Source organism: Oncorhynchus kisutch, linkage group LG11, assembly GCF_002021735.2.
Source record: "Oncorhynchus kisutch isolate 150728-3 linkage group LG11, Okis_V2, whole genome shotgun sequence".
In the NCBI taxonomy this organism is placed as follows: Eukaryota; Metazoa; Chordata; class Actinopteri; order Salmoniformes; family Salmonidae; genus Oncorhynchus; species Oncorhynchus kisutch.
The window spans coordinates 90938147-90959477 of NC_034184.2; the positions used below are offsets into that span (position 1 = coordinate 90938147).

A 21331-nucleotide genomic window follows, 5' to 3' on the forward strand; every position below is an offset into this window, starting at 1 on the left:
GTGTACAAGCACCATAACATGCTACGCTCATGTAACTCACTAGGACTACATTCTGAAACCGTGTGTACAAGCACCATAACATGCTACGCTCATGTACCTCACTAGGACTACATTCTGAAACCGTGTGTACAAGCACCATAACATGCTACGCTCATGTAACTCACTAGGACTACATTCTGAAACCGTGTGTACAAGCACCATAACATGCTACGCTCATGTAACTCACTAGGACTACATTCTGAAACCGTGTGTACAAGCACCATAACATGCTACGCTCATGTAACTCACTAGGACTACATTCTGAAACCGTGTGTACAAGCACCATAACATGCTACGCTCATGTAACTCACTAGGACTACATTCTGAAACCGTGTGTACAAGCACCATAACATGCTACGCTCATGTAACTCACTAGGACTACATTCTGAAACCGTGTGTACAAGCACCATAACATGCTACGCTCATGTAACTCACTAGGACTACATTCTGAAACCGTGTGTACAAGCACCATAACATGCTACGCTCATGTAACTCACTAGGACTACATTCTGAAACCGTGTGTACCAGCACCATAACATGCTACGCTCATGTAACTCACTAGGACTACATTCTGAAACCGTGTGTACAAGCACCATAACATGCTACGCTCATGTAACTCACTAGGACTACATTCTGAAACCGTGTGTACAAGCACCATAACATGCTACGCTCATGTACCTCACTAGGACTACATTCTGAAACCGTGTGTACAAGCACCATAACATGCTACGCTCATGTAACTCACTAGGACTACAAGGGAACAACAAGTTGTTATTCTCTTGTTATGTTCATGTTAACACACAAAACCACTCTTATTTTTAATATGCTGTCCTTCTTCATTTCCATGTACATATATAGATGGAAATAGTTTGTTATATTGGCTGAAAACTGAATTTTCCATGAAGGTTTTAAAGTGTTCACCACTCAAACCATTGCAAATAAAAATATTTAAAGAACCATGTAGGCCTTGGTTGTGTGTCAGACTATTGTTAGGAAATTGTAGTTTTTAAGATGTATTTAGACAACACATAATCACATAATCACACTCCATACCCACTAGGGGCGTTCTTTTTAGCTATGCTCTCAAGGATACTCTGAGGCAATTTCCTGTTTGGAATTGATAAAAAGAAGGACATGGCTAGCCCTCATTAGGTTTGGGACTTCTTGGTGCCATGTTGTAGAGAGAGAGAAATGGTTGTTTGGTGTGCAGGTAGCCTAGTGGTTAAGAGCGTTGGGCCAGTCACTGAAAGGGTGCTAGTTTGAATCCCGTAGCCAAAGAGGTGACAAAATCTGTCGATGTACCCTGTAGATCGCTCTGGATAAGACAACTGATAGACCAAACAACACTGGAGCTGTCTGGCTCAGATGGTCAATGCTGCTGGTCAGAGGTCAGATGCTGGAGAAGTTTTTTTAAGCTTGCTCCCTCTGGGTGTTCTGTTTACAGGTAAAGGACCCGTAAGGCAGAGTGAAGTTTATATCAGACTATGGCTAGATTAGACTGGGTAAAGTTTGTGTTCAGCTGTGTATATTTTGCCACAGACTCAAAGCTTCATCCCTGTCCTACATTGATCGTAGAGATTTGAGGACCTGATGTAAATGTTCCTCCCCTTACTCTAACACCGGTAAACACAGGCCAGAGTTATAGTAGTGTCTTCAGTGTAAGGACAGACGCTGAGAGACGAGAAGCAAGTACAGGGAGTGAATATTTAATAAATAACGGACATGAAACAGAACACGGACAGCATCTGGACGGGGAACAAAACATCAATTCAAACATGGGGAAGAAACTGAGGAAGAAACAGATATTGGGTTAGTAGAGTCCAGGTTACCATTATAGTAGTGGTAGTGACTGGTTATAGTTATAGTAGTGGTAGTGTCTATAACCAGTCACTACCACTACTATAACCAGTCACTACCACTACTATAACTATAACCAGTCACTACCACTACTATAACTATAACCAGTCACTACCATTACTATAACCAGTCACTACCACTACTATAACCAGTCACTACCACTACTATAACTATAACCAGTCACTACCACTACTATAACTATAACCAGTCACTACCATTACTATAACCAGTCACTACCACTACTATAACCAGTCACTACCACTACTATAACTATAACCAGTCACTACCACTACTATAACCAGTCACTACCACTACTATAACTATAACCAGTCACTACCACTACTATAACTATAACCAGTCACTACCACTACTATAACTATAACCAGTCACTACCATTACTATAACCAGTCACTACCACTACTATAACCAGTCACTACCACTACTATAACTATAACCAGTCACTACCACTACTATAACCAGTCACTACCACTACTATAACCAGTCAATACCATTACTATAACCAGTCACTTCCATTACTATAACTATAACCAGTCACTACCACTACTATAACCAGTCACTACCATTACTATAACCAGTCACTACCACTACTATAACCAGTTACTACCACTACTATAACCAGTTACTACCACTACTATAACCAGTTACTACCACTACTATAACCAGTCACTACCACTACTATAACCAGTCACTACCACTACTATAACCAGTCACTACCACTACTGTAACTATAACCAGTCACTACCATTACTACTGTAGACACTACCACTACTATAACCAGTCACTACCATTACTAATGTAGACATTACCACTACTATAACCAGTCACTACCATTACTACTGTAGACACTACCACTACCACTACTATAACCAGTCACTACCACTACTATAACCAGTCACTACCATTACTACTGTAGACACTACCACTACTATAACCAGTCACTACCATTACTACTGTAGACACTACCACTACTATAACCATAACCAGTCACTACCACTACTATAACTATAACCAGTCACTACCACTACTATAACCAGTCACTACCACTACTATAACCAGTCACTACCACTACTATAACTATAACCAGTCACTACCACTACTACTGTAGACACTACCACTACCACTACTATAACCAGTCACTACCACTACTATAACCAGTCACTACCATTACTACTGTAGACATTACCACTACTATAACCAGTCACTACCATTACTACTGTAGACACTACCACTACTATAACCATAACCAGTCACTACCACTACTATAACTATAACCAGTCACTACCACTACTATAACCAGTCACTACCACTACTATAACCAGTCACTACCACTACTATAACCAGTCACTACCACTACTATAACCAGTCAATACCATTACTATAACCAGTCACTACCATTACTATAACTATAACCAGTCACTACCACTACTATAACCAGTCACTACCATTACTATAACCAGTCACTACCACTACTATAACCAGTCACTACCACTACTATAACCAGTCACTACCACTACTATAACTATAACCAGTCACTACCACTACTACTGTAGACACTACCACTACTATAACTATAACCAGTCACTACCATTACTAATGTAGACACTACCACTACCACTACTATAACCAGTCACTACCACTACTATAACCAGTCACTACCATTACTACTGTAGACATTACCACTACTATAACCAGTCACTACCATTACTACTGTAGACACTACCACTACTATAACCATAACCAGTCACTACCACTACTATAACTATAACCAGTCACTACCACTACTATAACCAGTCACTACCACTACTATAACCAGTCACTACCACTACTATAACCAGTCACTACCACTACTATAACCAGTCAATACCATTACTATAACCAGTCACTACCATTACTATAACTATAACCAGTCACTACCACTACTATAACCAGTCACTACCATTACTATAACCAGTCACTACCACTACTATAACCAGTTACTACCACTACTATAACCAGTTACTACCACTACTATAACCAGTCACTACCATTACTACTGTAGACACTACCACTACTATAACCAGTCACTACCATTACTAATGTAGACATTACCACTACTATAACCAGTCACTACCATTACTACTGTAGACACTACCACTACCACTACTATAACCAGTCACTACCACTACTATAACCAGTCACTACCATTACTACTGTAGACATTACCACTACTATAACCAGTCACTACCATTACTACTGTAGACACTACCACTACTATAACCATAACCAGTCACTACCACTACTATAACTATAACCAGTCACTACCACTACTATAACCAGTCACTACCACTACTATAACCAGTCACTACCACTACTATAACTATAACCAGTCACTACCACTACTACTGTAGACACTACCACTACTATAACTATAACCAGTCACTACCATTACTAATGTAGACACTACCACTACCACTACTATAACCAGTCACTACCACTACTATAACCAGTCACTACCATTACTACTGTAGACATTACCACTACTATAACCAGTCACTACCATTACTACTGTAGACACTACCACTACTATAACCATAACCAGTCACTACCACTACTATAACTATAACCAGTCACTACCACTACTATAACCAGTCACTACCACTACTATAACCAGTCACTACCACTACTATAACCAGTCACTACCACTACTATAACCAGTCAATACCATTACTATAACCAGTCACTACCATTACTATAACTATAACCAGTCACTACCACTACTATAACCAGTCACTACCATTACTATAACCAGTCACTACCACTACTATAACCAGTTACTACCACCGCCATTTTGAACCTGCAATCGAATCCACAAATGATCCGCAAATGATGTGGCTGATACTCCAGATACTCTCGAGTGGAAAATACATCTGGGTTTATTTGTAGTGTAACTGATGTGAAATGGCTGTGGTGCGCGCTAATAGCGTTTCAATCGGTGACTTCACTCGCTTTGAGACCTTGAGGTAGTGGTTCCCCTTGTTCTGCAAGGGCCGCAGCTTTTGTGGAGCGATGGGTAACGATGCTTCGTGGGTGACTGTTGTTAATGTGTGCAGAGGGTCCCTGGTTCAAGCCCGGGTAGGGGCGAGGGGAAGGACTAAAGTTATACTGTTACAGTAGCATAGCTGTTTCTGTACTTTTTCCTCTCACATACAGTAAAGGGCTGCAGAATGGAGAGCAAAGTGCTCTACGGTGTCCCCAGAGAGACAATCCTAAAAGAGAAAAGTCTGCTTTACGACTGAATAATTCAGCATCTGGATATGGCTGGTTTATAAATACACTGCTCAAAAAAATAAAGGGAACACTAAAATAACACATCCTAGATCTAAATGAATGAAATATTCTAATTAAATACTTATTTCTTTACATAGTTGAATGTGCTGACAACAAAATCACACAAAAATGATAAATGGAAATGAAATGTATCAACTCATGGAGGTCTGGATGTCACGCCTTGGTCTTAGTGTTTTGTGTTTTCGTTATATATTTGGTCAGGCCAGGGTGTGACAGGGGTTTACGTGTTGTATTTCGTATTGGGGTTTGTTGTATTTGGGATCGCGGCTGATTAGGGGTGTTGTATAGGCTTGGCTGCCTGAGGCGGTTCTCAATCAGCTGTCAGGTGATTCTCGTTGCCTCTGATTGGGAACCGTATTTAGGTAGCCTGAGTTTCGCTTTGTCTTTTGTGGGTGATTGTTCCTGTCTCTGTGTTGTGTTCACCAGATAGGCTGTAATAGGTTTCACGTTCCGTTTGTTGTTTTCGTATTTATTTAGTTATTTCATGTATCGCCATTTTCTTTATTAAAGATCATGATTAACCACCACGCTGCATTTCGGTCCAACTCTCTTTCGACAAACGAAGAACGCCGTTACACTGGATTTGGAGTCACACTCAAAATTAAAGTGGAAACCCCACTACAGGCTGATCCAACTTTGATGTAATGTCCTTAAAACAAGTCAAAATGAGGCTCAGTAGTGTGTGTGGCCTCCACGTGCCTGTATGACCTCCCTACAACGCCTGGGCACGCTCCTAATGAGGTGGCGGATGGTCTCCTGAGGGATCTCCTCCCAGACCTGGACTAAAGCATCCGCCAACTCCTGGACAGTCTGTGGTGCAACGTGGCGTTGGTGGATGGAGCGAGACCAGATGTGCTCAATTGGATTCAGGTCTGGGGATCGGGCGGGCCAGTCCATAGCATCAATGCCTTCCTCTTGCAGGAACTGCTGACAAACTCCAGCCACATGAGGTCTAGCATTGTCTTGCATTAGGAGGAACCCAGGGCCAACCGCACCAGCATATGGTCTCACAAGGTGTCTGAGGATCTCATCTAGGTACCTAATGGCAGTCAGGCTACCTCTGGCGAGCACATGGAGGGCTGTGCGGCCCCCCAAAGAAATGCCACCCCACAGCATGACTGACCCACCGCCAAACTGGTCATGCTGGAGGTTGTTGCAGGCAGCAGAACGTTCTCCACGGCGTCTCCAGACTCTGTCACGTGCTCAGTGTGAACCTGCTTTCATCTGTGAAGTGCACAGGGCGCCAGTGGCAAATTTGCCAATCTTGGTGTTCTCTGGCAAATGCCAAACGTCCTGCACGGTGTTGGGCTGTCGGCACAACCCCCACCTGTGGACGTCGGACTCCCATACCACCCTCATGGAGTCTTTTTCTGACCGTTTGAGCAGACACATGCACATTTGTGGCCTGCTGGAGGTCACTTTGCAGGGCTCTGGCAGTGCTCCTCCAGCTCCTCCTTGCACAAAGGCGGAGGTAGCGGTCCTGCTGCTGGGTTGTTGCCCTCCTACGGCCTCCTCCACGTCTCCTGATGTACTGGCCTGTCTCCTGGTAGCGCCTCCATGCTCTGGACACTACGCTGACAGACACAGCAAACCTTCTTGCCACAGCTCGCATTGATGTGTCATCCTGGATGAGCTGCACTACCTGAGCCACTTGTGTGGGTTGTAGACTCCGTCTCATGCTACCACTAGAGTGAAAGCACCGCCAGCATTCAAAAGTGACCAAAACATCAGCCAGGAAGCATAGGAACTGAGAAGTGGTCTGTGGTTGCCACCTGCAGAACCACTCCTTTATTGGGGGTGTCTTGCTAATTGCCTATAATTTCCACCTGTTGTCTATTCCATTTGCACAACAGCATGTGAAATGTATTCTCAATCAGTGTTGCTTCCAAAGTGGACAGTTTGATTTCACAGAAGTGTGATTGACTTGGAGTTACATTGTGTTGTTTGTGTTCCCTTTATTTTTTTGAGCAATGTATATGTGTCTGGATGCTGTATAGCAACAACATGAGACAGTAGGACTGTTAGCACTATGGGAGGTTCAGTAAGGAACTCACGCAGCAAGAGACATTAGGGACATATGTAACAGTATAACTTTAGTCCGTCCCCTCGCCACGACCGGGCGCGAACCAGGGACCCTCTGCAAAAAATCAACACGTTTGGCTCTAGATTACCCATACATACTTTACATTGTTTGCAATCTTACTTCTCTCAAATTTTGTGCTCAAATTTGTTCACATGCATGTTAGTGAGCATTTCTCCTTTGCCAAGATAATCCATCCACTTGACATGTGTGGCATATCAAGAATCTTATTAAACAGTATGATCATTACACAGGTGCACCTTGTGCTGGGGACAATAAAAGGCCACTCTAAAATGTACAGTTTTGTCACACAACACAATGCCACAGATGTCTAGGAATGTCCACCAGAGTTGTTGCCAGAGAATTGAATGTTAATTTCTCTACAATAAGCCGCCTCCAACATCCATTTAGAGAACTTGGCAGTACATCCAAACGGCCTCTGTGACGTAGAAGTCCGTCATTGGCCGCGGGCAGCATTTGGTACTTTAACGCACGCACACATTCATCACTCCTCCCTGCTCCGTTATAAGATAACAATGTGTGTCGACACACAAGTTAACTTCTCTGTTTTAGTACATACATTTCACACTTATGTCAATGTTCATATATAATACAAGTAATATGTATTTTACTTATCAATGTTATGGATGAGCGTGTTTGTTTGTTCTGTTCCTCTCTCTCTCCATCTCTGTAGCTTCCGGGTATGCTGGATAAGGACCCGAGCTAAGGGAATTGGGCTGACTTTGTAGTGCCTGTCCCAAATGGCTCATTAATGTAAATGTGCATATTGAAAGACACTGTCAGTAGTGATGTAATTTTGTAAATGTTATGTAATATTGTTTCATAAACATGTTGCAATGTATATACTTTAGTATGTTTGTTTAGTTAAATGGAAAATGTAGGTTTGACTAGGTAATTGCTTAATTAGTGTTAATTGTTCTGAGGGAGCCTCTCTTTCAGTTCATGGGGAGGCATTTTGGATTGAGCTGTGGATGGGGCAGCATTGTTTTTAGCTGTCCCATAAGGTATACGTTTGATGGCAGTACTGTTGTTTTTGTTCAGGAATCACTATGTAAATAAACACCCTGAAGCACAGAAGAACTTTTGCGGCTCCGCCATCTTTGTATTTTGATAGAGGTTAGGTTTTCCAGTTGAACCGGGGTGGAATACCATGGAATCATCTGGTGAAGAGGAGGTCAAGAATGAGAAACTAGGAGCCCGACCAAGTGGCCAAACACAACCGGTTGAACCAGCAGGGACAGCCATAAAAGACCAGCTGACTGAAGGAGCAGTTGGGGGACCAGAAACCAACCATGGTATCCCTTTTCCAGCAACTGATCACCTGCCTTGAGAGGAGGGACGAAGACCTCAAGCAGGAGTTACGGAGTCTACGCCAATCTATCCTCACAGCTCCTCACCAAGCGGAACTCGTCAGTGAGAGCCCAAGATTGGGTCTGCCAACACCAGGACGAAAAAGGCTCAAAGGCTCCCCAAGCAGTAATGAGGCCAGCCCCAGCACCAGGAGACCAGTCCAGCAGTGTAAACGTCCATCTTCCAGCATTCCTGAGGAAGGAGCCAAAGATGCCCTCATACCAGCAGGGGGAGGACATTGAAAACTACCTGTTAAGGTTTGAGTGCATGGCCAAGTCGTGGCAGTGGCCGAAGGTAGAGTGGGCTTGCAGGCTTGTCCCATTGCTCACGGGCAATGCCTTAGAGGCTTACACAGCAATGGATAAGGGGCTGTCCAACGTCTACAAGGGCTTGAAGGAAGCGCTGCTGGTGAAGTTCGACATCTCCCTAGAGATGAACCGTTCCACAGGTGCAGGTTCATTAATTGTTTATGGTCCATTGAACAAGCATTGGGAAACAGTGTTTAAACCCTTTACAATGAAGATCTGTGAAGTTATTTCGATTTTTACAAATTATCTTTGAAAGACAGGGTCCTGAAAAAGAGGTTTATTTTTTTGCTGAGTTTAGTAGAATAAAGCTAACACAGCCAGGACTGAATTACTTTTTATTTTTATTTTTACATACCATGTGTTTGCAACAGTTGACAGAAGATGAATATTCCAATAAAAATACCCAGAAGCCTTTACAAGTTATTTCATTGGTCACATTAAATGTACACAGTAGGGGGGCACAAGAAACCATAGAAACAAAAGTATTGCTATTTACAAATGTTACTGTGACAATAAGACAATAACAAACACTTACAGCAGAGGCCTCTGTACACTTTTAATCTTTCTAACTTTTCCATTTAAATTACTGGCTGGTCATTTCCTGTTAAGTCCTTGGGAATGTAGGTGAGGAGGGCCTCTCTAGCTTGTTGTCTCTGCTGGTCTCAGTCACTCCTATGTTGAGGTACCTGGTGGTCGTCTTTAAGGATCCTTCACTACGCTGACCTGTCACTATTGTACTTTACTGAGCCCCTGGCTGTGGTCTCCAGGCCTCACTCTGAGCTCTCTGCCAGCATCCTGGTGAAGTGTAGAGCAGCAGGTTCCTGGGTCAGATTGTGGAGGCTGTAGGCATGGCCTGTTGGACAACACAGGGAGATGGTCAGAAGACATGGCCTGTTGGACAACACAGGGAGATGGTCAGAAGACATGGCCTGTTGGACAACACAGGGAGGGGGTCAGAAGACATGGTCTGTTGGACAACACAGGGAGAGGGTCAGAAGACATGGTCTGTTGGACAACACAGGGAGATGGTCAGAAGACATGGTCTGTTGGACAACACAGGGAGAGGGTCAGAAGACATGGTCTGTTGGACAACACAGGGAGATGGTCAGAAGACATGGCCTGTTGGACAACACAGGGAGATGGTCAGAAGACATGGCCTGTTGGACAACACAGGGAGGGGGTCAGAAGACATGGCCTGTTGGACAACACAGGGAGGGGGTCAGAAGACATGGCCTGTTGGACAACACAGGGAGGGGGTCAGAAGACATGGTCTGTCCTGGGTTAAAACTCACCACATGGGACCATGAAGGTTTGTCCTGGGTTATAATGGTTCTCTTTGCCATTGATCTTCACAGTTACTGAGCTGGTTAGGAGGTTATACACCTGGAACAACAACAACACACAGCTGGTTAGGAGGTTATACACCTGGAACAACAACAACAACACACAGCTGATTAGGAGGTTATACACCTGGAACAACAACACACAGCTGGTTAGGAGGTTATACACCTGGAACAACAACAACACACAGCTGGTTAGGAGGTTATACACCTGGAACAACAACACACAGCTGGTTAGGAGGTTATACACCTGGAACAACAACAACACACAGCTGGTTAGGAGGTTATACACCTGGAACAACAACAACACACAGCTGGTTAGGAGGTTATACACCTGGAACAACAACAACAACACAGCTGGTTAGGAGGTTATACACCTGGAACAACAACAACAACAACACACAGCTGGTTAGGAGGTTATACACCTGGAACAACAACAACAACACACAGCTGGTTAGGAGGTTATACACCTGGAACAACAACAACAACACACAGCTGGTTAGGAGGTTATACACCTGGAACAACAACAATAACACACAGCTGGTTAGGAGGTTATACACCTGGAACAACAACAACAACACACAGCTGGTTAGGAGGTTATACACCTGGAACAACAACAACAACACACAGCTGGTTAGGAGGTTATACACCTGGAACAACAACAACAACACACAGCTGGTTAGGAGGTTATACACCTGGAACAACAACAACACACAGCTGGTTAGGAGGTTATACACCTGGAACAACAACAACACACAGCTGGTTAGGAGGTTATACACCTGGAACAACAACAACAACACACATCTGGTTAGGAGGTTATACACCTGGAACAACAACAACAACACAGCTGGTTAGGAGGTTATACACCTGGAACAACAACAACACACAGCTGGTTAGGAGGTTATACACCTGGAACAACAACAACAACACACAGCTGGTTAGGAGGTTATACACCTGGAACAACAAAAACACAGCTGGTTAGGAGGTTATACACCTGGAACAACAACAACAACACACAGCTGGTTAGGAGGTTATACACCTGGAACAACAACAACAACAACAACACACAGCTGGTTAGGAGGTTATACACCTGGAACAACAACAACACACAGCTGGTTAGGAAGTTATACACCTGGAACAACAACAACAACACACATCAGGTTAGGAGGTTATACACCTGGAACAACAACAACAACACAGCTGGTTAGGAGGTTATACACCTGGAACAACAACAACACACAGCTGGTTAGGAGGTTATACACCTGGAACAACAACAACACAGCTGGTTAGGAGGTTATACACCTGGAACAACAACAACAACAACACACAGCTGGTTAGGAGGTTATACACCTGGAACAACAACAACACAGCTGGTTAGGAGGTTATACACCTGGAACAACAACAACAACACACAGCTGATTAGGAGGTTATACACCTGGAACAACAACAACAACACAGCTGGTTAGGAGGTTATACACCTGGAACAACAACAACACACTGCTGGTTAGGAGGTTATACACCTGGAACAACAACAACAACACACAGCTGGTTAGGAGGTTATACACCTGGAACAACAACAACACACAGCTGGTTAGGAGGTTATACACCTGGAACAACAACAACACACAGCTGGTTAGGAGGTTATACACCTGGAACAACAACAACAACACACAGCTGGTTAGGAGGTTATACACCTGGAACAACAACAACAACACAGCTGGTTAGGAGGTTATACACCTGGAACAACAACAACACACAGCTGGTTAGGAGGTTATACACCTGGAATAACAACAACAACACGCAGCTGGTTAGGAGGTTATACACCTGGAACAACAACAACACAGCTGGTTAGGAGGTTATACACCTGGAACAACAACAACAACACACAGCTGGTTAGGAGGTTATACACCTGGAACAACAACAACAACACACAGCTGGTTAGGAGGTTATACACCTGGAACAACAACAACAACACACAGCTGGTTAGGAGGTTATACACCTGGAACAACAACAACAACACAGCTGGTTAGGAGGTTATACACCTGGAACAACAACAACACACAGCTGGTTAGGAGGTTATACACCTGGAACAACAACAACACAGCTGGTTAGGAGGTTATACACCTGGAACAACAACAACAACACACAGCTGATTAGGAGGTTATACACCTGGAACAACAACAACACACAGCTGGTTAGGAGGTTATACACCTGGAACAACAACAACACAGCTGGTTAGGAGGTTATACACCTGGAACAACAACAACAACACACAGCTGATTAGGAGGTTATACACCTGGAACAACAACAACAACACAGCTGGTTAGGAGGTTACACACCTGGAACAACAACAACAACAACACACAGCTGGTTAGGAGGTTATACACCTGGAACAACAACAACAACAACACACAGCTGGTTAGGAGGTTATACACCTGGAACAACAACAACAACACACAGCTGGTTAGGAGGTTATACACCTGGAACAACAACACACAGCTGGTTAGGAGGTTATACACCTGGAACAGCAACACACAGCTGATTAGGAGGTTATACACCTGGAACAACAACAACAACACACAGCTGGTTAGGAGGTTAAACACCTGGAACAGCAACACACAGCTGATTAGGAGGTTATACACCTGGAACAACAACAACAACACACAGCTGATTAGGAGGTTAAACACCTGAACAAATTGATACCCTTGTATAATAGAGATAATACCCGAGCCCTGAAGCCTCCAGAAAATGTTTAGGAACTGACGCTCCACCAACCTGGAGGTCTTCCAACTAGCTGGTAAAAAGCTGCTCAATTCTTATTGAGCAGAATAAAAACAATCCAAAATGTAGTTTGATACTGTCGCAAAGCTGACTAAAAAGCAGCATTCCCCAAGGGAGGATGGCCTAGCAGTGATTTGATCATGATGATTAGAAAACATCTTATGGACTGGACTCTCTTTTTTCATTTTTTTTTTTCCACCTTTTTTATAACCAGGTAGGCTAGTTGAGAACAAGTTTTCATTTGCAACTGCGACCTGGCCAAGATAAAGCATAGCAGTGTGAACAGACAACACAGTTACACATGGAGTAAACAATTAACAAGTCAATAACACAGTAGAAAAAAAAATATGCGTATTTCTGCAAAACTTTGTTGTCACGAGTCTGCACAGAACTGCCAGGACAGAACTGCCAACTGGACCCTATTCCAACTAAACTACTGAAAGAGCTACTTCCTGTGCTTGGCCCTCCTGTGTTGAACATCATAATTGGCTCCCTATCCTCCGGATGTGCACCAAACTAACTAAAAGTGGCAGTAATAAAGCCTCTCCAGAAAAAGCCAAGCCTTGACTTGAAAAAAAAAAGTATACGTGTTTGAAGCCTGACCGTTGTACATTACTTCAAATAACGAGGCATGTTTGAAACCTGACCGTTGTACATTACTTCAAATAACGAGGCATGTTTGAAACCTGACCGTTGTACATTACTTCAAATAACGAGGCATGTTTGACCTGGCTTCAAAGTAGCCTAGCCAAAATCCATCCAGAGAAACGTGGAGGCAAATATTTTAGAAAGGCTTCCTCGTGCCATTAACAGCATTTCACTCCTGTTCTATTGGTTTTCATATATATATATATAAAAAGTGTTGTCTAGAAGCCAAAGGCACAATCCTAGTCATATTAGAAACCCCGTGCTAAGAACTATTCAATGCTGGTCTGACCAAACAGAATCCCCGCTTCATGATTGTTTTTTCTTACGCGGACTGGGATATGTTCCGGGTAGCTTCCAAGAATAACATTGACGAATACGCTGAGTCGGTGAGTGAGTTTACCAGGACGTGTATGAGATGTTTCACCCACTGTGACTATTAAAACCTACCCTAACAACAAACCGTGGATAGATGGCAGCATTCGCGCAAAACTGAAAGCGCAAAATACCGCATTTAACCATGGCCAGGTGACTGGGAATATGGCTGAATACCAACAGTGTAGTTATTCCCTCCGTAAGGCAATCAAACAGACAAACCGTCAGTATAGAGACAAAGTGGAGTCGCAATTCAACGGCTCAGACAAGACGTATGTGGCAGGGTCTACAGACAATGACGGACTTCAAAAAGAAAACTATCCTTGTCGTGGACACCGACATCTTGCTTCCAGACAAGCTAAACATCTTCTTTGCCCACTTTGAGGATAACACAGTGCCACTGAAATGGCCTGCTACCAAGGACTGTGGGCTCTCCTCCGTAGCCGACGTGAGTAAGACATTTAAACATGTTTGGTGGAGGAGGAATAATGGTCTGGGCTGTTTTTCATGGTTCGGGCCCCTTAGTTCCAGTGAAGGGAAATCTTGACGATACGGCATACACAGGGGCATTGTCATGCTGAAACAGGAAAGGGCCTTCCTCAAACTGTTGCCACAAAGGTCAAAGCACAGATTTTAGACGATTCTGTGCTTCGACCTTTGTGGCAACAGTTTGGGAAAGGGCCTTTCCTGTTTCAGCATGACAATGCCCCTGTGCACAAAGCGAGGTCCATACAGAAATAATGGTTTGTTGAGATCGGTGTAGAAGAACTTGATTGGCCTGCACAGAGCTCTGACCTCAACCCCATTGAGATGATTTGGAACACCGACTGCAAGTCTGGCCTAATCGCCAAACATCAGGGCTGTTGGTAATGTAGTGTATCTGACATCACACTGAACTCTGATATCGTCTTTGTAGAACGCATAGGGGTGTATTCTGTGCTCAGTCAATGATTTCGATGTGAGAAACAGAGAACAGACCACAACCCCCTTCCAAGCTCAAATTGTTAATTCTTCGGATCTACATGATTCACGTGGATGGCCTATTTAGAAATTAAAATGCCGAATATCGCAGAAAAGCGACAATTTTGCATCCCTGATGGTTTTAGGGATCAGGGGTTAAAGGTTACTCACAGTGCTAGTGCTGTTGTCAACCAGTAGAGGGTTAGGGGTTAGAGGTCAGGGTTACTCACAGTGGTGGCGCTGTGGTCCACCAGCAGAGAGTTAAAGGTCAGGGTTACTCACAGTGGTGGCGCTGTGGTCCACCAGCAGAGGTTTCTTCATGTAGGAGCCCAGCAAGATCTTTCCATTGGAGAAGGTTTCAGCCAGCAGGTCCATCTTGTAACCAAGAGCTCTGTCTCGATACGAGAACCACTGGAAATGATCTGGGCTGATCTGGCCTCCCTCTGATAACACAACACAGGACAACATCACACTATTGTTGACCTATTGCCCCATCTCTGTCTGTGTGTACGTACGTTTCCCAGTGGCAGGCCAGAGCAAAGCCATCCAGTCTGTGAGGTTGGCCTTGTCCTCCAGCTGCAGTGTGATGGCTCTGAGAGGAGGAGCACAAAGCTCAGTCACAGCCTCAGGGTCCGACAGCACGATGCCAGGAGGGACAGACTGATGGACAGACGGATGGGGCGTCACTCTGAACGACTGGACACCTGTCATGAAGAGGTCAGGGTTAGAGGTCAGTGGAATAATAAGAAAGTAGTATATCAATAAAGGGATTGTAAAGTTCCTGGGTTGGCTCTGCAGTCATCTTGGAAACAGGTCTGTCCAACACATCAGTGCCTTCAGAAAGTATTCACACCCCTTGACTTTTTCCACATTTCGTTGTTACATCCTGAATTTAAAATGAATTAAATAGAGATGTTTTGTGTGTCACAGGCCCATCATGTCAAAGTGGAACTATGTTTTTAGAACATTTTACAAATAAATTAAAATGAAAAGCTGAAATGTCTTGATTCAATAAGAATTTAACCCCTTTGTTATGGCAAGCCTAAATAAGTTCAGGAGTAACAACTCGCTAAATGAGTCACATAAATTGCATGGACTGATTGTGTGACGTAATAGTGTTGAACATGATTTTTTTGAATGACTACCTCAACTCTATACCCTACACATAACCACGAGGCCAATGGTGACGTTAGGGTTGAATGGCTGTGATAGGAGAAAACAGGATGAATCGACAACATTGTAGTAACTCCACAATACTAACCTAATTGACATGGTGAAATGAAGGAAGCCTGTACAGAATAACAAATATTCCAGAACATGCATCCTGTTTGCAATGAGGCACTAAAGCAAAACTGCAAAAGATCTGGTAAAGCAATTTACATTTTGTCCTGAATACAAAGTGTTATGTTTGGGGCAAATCCAATACAACACATTACAGAGTACCAAACTCCATTTGTTGAAGCATAGTGGTGACTGCATCATGTTATGTGTATGCTTGTAATCGTTAAGGACTAGGGAGTTTTTCAGGATAAAAAACAGAATGGCACAAAGTACAGGCAAAAACCTATAGGAAATCCTGGTTCAGTCTGCCTTCCACCAGACACAGAGGTGAATTCACCTTTCAGCAGAACAATAACAAGGCCAAATCTACACTGGAGTTACTTACCAAGAAGACAGTGAATGTTTCTGAGTGGCCGAGTTATAGTATTGACTTAAATCTACTTGAAAATCTATGGCAAGTCCTGAAAATGGTTGTCTAGCAAAGATCAACAACCAATTTGACAGAGCTTCAAGAATTTTGAAAAGAAAAATGGGAAAATGTTGCACAATCCTGGTGTGCGAGCTTTTAGAAGCATACTCAGAAAGACTGCTGTAATATTTGCCAAAAGTGCTTATGGAAAGTATTGACTCAAGAGAGGGGGAATACAGTGCCTTGCGAAAGTATTCAGCCCCCTTGAACTTTGCGACCTTTTGCCACATTTCAGGCTTCAAACATAAAGATATAAAACTGTATTTTTTTGTGAAGAATCAACAACAAGTGGGACACAATCATGAAGTGGAACGACATTTATTGGATATTTCAAACTTTTTTAACAAATCAAAAACTGAAAAATTGGGCGTGCAAAATTATTCAGCCCCTTTACTTTCAGTGCAGCAAACTCTCTCCAGAAGTTCAGTGAGGATCTCTGAATGATCCAATGTTGACCTAAATGACTAATGATGATAAATACAATCCACCTGTGTGTAATCAAGTCTCCGTATAAATGCACCTGCACTGTGATAGTCTCAGAGGTCCGTTAAAAGCGCAGAGAGCATCATGAAGAACAAGGAACACACCAGGCAGGTCTGAGATACTGTTGTGAAGAAGTTTAAAGCCGGATTTGGATAAAAACAGATTTCCCAAGCTTTAAACATCCCAAGGAGCACTGTGCAAGCGATAATATTGAAATGGAAGGAGTATCAGACCACTGCAAATCTACCAAGATCTGGCCGTCCCTCTAAACTTTCAGCTCATACAAGGAGAAGACTGATCAGAGATGCAGCCAAGAGGCCCATGATCACTCTGGATGAACTGCAGAGATCTACAGCTGAGGTGGGAGACTCTGTCCATAGGACAACAATCAGTCATATATTGCACAAATCTGGCCTTTATGGAAGAGTGGCAAGAAGAAAGCCATTTCTTAAAGATATCCATAAAACGTGTCGTTTAAAGTTTGCCACAAGCCACCTGGGAGACACACTAAACATGTGGAAGAAGGTGCTCTGGTCAGATGAAACTAAAATTGAACTTTTTGGCAACAATGCAAAACGTTATGTTTGGCGTAAAAGCAACACAGCTCATCACCCTGAACACACCATCCACACTGTCAAACATGGTGGTGGCAGCATCATGGTTTGGGCCTGCTTTTCTTCAGCAGGGACAGGGAAGATGGTTAAAATTGATGGGAAGATGGATGGAGCCAAATACAGGACCATTCTGGAAGAAAACCTGATGGAGTCTGCAAAAGACCTGAGACTGGGACGGAGATTTGTCTTCCAACAAGACAATGATCCAAAACATAAAGCAAAATCTACAATGGAATGGTTCAAAAATAAACATATCCAGGTGTTAGAATGGCCAAGTCAAAGTCCAGACCTGAATCCAATCGAGAATCTGTGGAAAGAACTGAAAACTGCTGTTCACAAATGCTCTTCATCCAACCTCACTGAGCTCGAGCTGTTTTGCAAGGAGGAATGGTAAAAAATGTCAGTCTCTCGATGTGCAAAACTGATAGAGACATACCCCAAGCGACTTACAGCTGTAATCGCAGCAAAAGGTGGCGCTACAAAGTATTAACTTAAGGGGGCTGAATAATTTTGCACGCCCAATTTTTCAGTTTTTGATTTGTTAAAAAAGTTTGAAATATCCAATAAATGTCGTTCCACTTCATGATTGTGTCCCACTTGTTGTTGATTCTTCACAAAAAAATGCAGTTTTATATCTTTATGTTTGAAGCCTGAAATGTGGCAAAAGGTCGCAAAGTTCAAGGGGGCTGAATACTTTCGCAAGGCACTGTACATACGTAAATTATATATTTCTGCATTACATTTTCAATAAATTAGCAAACATTTGGAAAAACATATTTTCACTTTGTCATTAAGGAGTACTGTGTGTAGATGGGTGACTTTATTTGGATCCATTCTGAACTCAGGCTGTAACACAACAAAATAAGTCAAAGGGTAGGAATACGTCCTGAAGGCACTGTACTTTAAATGTCTCATATCAAACTTCACTTCAAGTGCATATAAAATCCCAACACACTTTAAATTAAAACAATACATTGGAAAAGTCAAAGCAAACAGGAATCAGTAAAACAGAAGCAATACAGGCTCCATAGGACACACTAGGTTAGGACAACAGGCTCCATAGGACACACTAGGTTAGGACAACAGGCTCCATAGGACACACTAGGTTAGGACAACAGGCTCCATAGGACACACTAGGTTAGGACAACAGGCTCCATAGGACACACTAGGTTAGGACAACAGGCTCCATAGGACACACTAGGTTAGGACAACAAGCTCCATAGGACACACTAGGTTAGGACAACAGGCTCCATAGGACACACTAGGTTAGGACAACAGGCTCCATAGGACACACTAGGTTAGGACAACAGGCTCCATAGGACACACTAGGTTAGGACAACAGGCTCCATAGGACACACTAGGTTAGGACAACAGGCTCCATAGGACACACTAGGTTAGGACAACAGGCTCCATAGGACACACTAGGTTAGGACAACAGGCTCCATAGGACACACTAGGTTAGGACAACAGGCTCCATAGGACACACTAGGTTAGGACAACAGGCTCCATAGGACACACTAGGTTAGGACAACAGGCTCCATAGGACACACTAGGTTAGGACAACAGGCTCCATAGGACACACTAGGTTAGGACAACAGGCTCCATAGGACACACTAGGTTAGGACAACAGGCTCCATAGGACACACTAGGTTAGGACAACAGGCTCCATAGGACACACTAGGTTAGGACAACAGGCTCCATAGGACACACTAGGTTAGGACAACAGGCTCCATAGGACACACTAGGTTAGGACAACAGGCTCCATAGGACACACTAGGTTAGGACAACAGGCTCCATAGGACACACTAGGTTAGGACAACAGGCTCCATAGGACACACTAGGTTAGGACAACAGGCTCCATAGGACACACTAGGTTAGGACAACAGGCTCCATAGGACACACTAGGTTAGGACAACAGGCTCCATAGGACACACTAGGTTAGGACAACAGGCTCCATAGGACACACTAGGTTAGGACAACAGGCTCCATAGGACACACTAGGTTAGGACAACAGGCTCCATAGGACACACTAGGTTAGGACAACAGGCTCCATAGGACACACTAGGTTAGGACAACAGGCTCCATAGGACACACTAGGTTAGGACAACAGGCTCCATAGGACACACTAGGTTAGGACAACAGGCTCCATAGGACACACTAGGTTAGGACAACAGGCTCCATAGGACACACTAGGTTAGGACAACAGGCTCCATAGGACACACTAGGTTAGGACAACAGGCTCCATAGGACACACTAGGTTAGGACAACAGGCTCCATAGGACACACTAGGTTAGGACAACAGGTTCCATAGGACACACTAGGTTAGGACAACAGGCTCCATAGGACACACTAGGTTAGGACAACAGGCTCCATAGGACACACTAGGTTAGGACAACAGGCTCCATAGGACACACTAGGTTAGGACAACAGGCTCCATAGGACACACTAGGTTAGGACAACAGGCTCCATAGGACACACTAGGTTAGGACAACAGGCTCCATAGGACACACTAGGTTAGGACAACAGGCTCCATAGGACACACTAGGTTAGGACAACAGGCTCCATAGGACACACTAGGTTAGGACAACAGGCTCCATAGGACACACTAGGTTAGGACAACAGGCTCCATAGGACACACTAGGTTAGGACAACAGGCTCCATAGGACACACTAGGTTAGGACAACAGGCTCCATAGGACACACTAGGTTAGGACAACAGGCTCCATAGGACACACTAGGTTAGGACAACAGGCTCCATAGGACACACTAGGTTAGGACAATAGGCTGCATAGGACACACTAGGTTAGGACAACAGGCTCCATAGGACAACAGGCTCAAGGCTCCGTACTTACAGATGTCGTCATTCTCTTCATAATCCTCCAGTTCAATCATGGAAGACGGTCCACTTTTGAACCCTTTTAACCTGTTGACAAAAAGGAATGGATCTCCTGACAGTGTCATGTTGGACAACAGTCACTCATAACGTTGTTTAGAAGAGAAGCAACAGTCAGAAATACACCATATATATACACATATATATACATACATATACAGCAGTATGTGGAAACACCTTCAAGTTGGTGGATCTGTCTATTTCAGCCACACCCGTTGGTGGAATCGGCTATTTCAGCCACACCCGTTGGTGGAATCGGCTATTTCAGCCACACCTGTTGGTGGATCTGTCTATTTCAGCCACACCCGTTGGTGGAATCGGCTATTTCAGCCACACCCGTTGGTGGAATCGGCTATTTCAGCCACACCCGTTGGTGGATCTGTCTATTTCAGCCACACCCGTTGGTGGATCTGTCTATTTCAGCCACACCCGTTGGTGGATCTGTCTATTTCAGCCACACCCGTTGGTGGAATCGTCTATTTCAGCCA

General features: G+C 43.7%; 1 protein-coding gene across 3 annotated transcripts in view; it reads right to left on the reverse strand.

The window, feature by feature from the left end:
- Nucleotides 1–9321: 9321 nt before the first annotated feature.
- Nucleotides 9322–21331, reverse strand: part of si:ch211-161h7.4 (serine/arginine repetitive matrix protein 2) — a 46801-nt gene continuing 34791 nt past the window's right edge. Inside the window, exons 12-16 of one of the 3 annotated variants that reach the window (XM_031836479.1) lie at nt 20803–20873; nt 15620–15808; nt 15387–15547; nt 10296–10386; nt 9322–9856 (exon numbers count right to left, since the gene is read on the reverse strand). In XM_031836479.1, coding sequence (XP_031692339.1) covers nt 9774–9856; nt 10296–10386; nt 15387–15547; nt 15620–15808; nt 20803–20873 — 595 coding nt within the window. In that variant the 3' untranslated portion in view covers nt 9322–9773. Of the gene's footprint in view, nt 9895–9915; nt 10161–10295; nt 10387–15386; nt 15548–15619; nt 15809–20802; nt 20874–21331 lie in introns of those variants that run through there. The other 2 variants (XM_031836480.1, XM_031836481.1) reach the window with 2 other exon arrangements.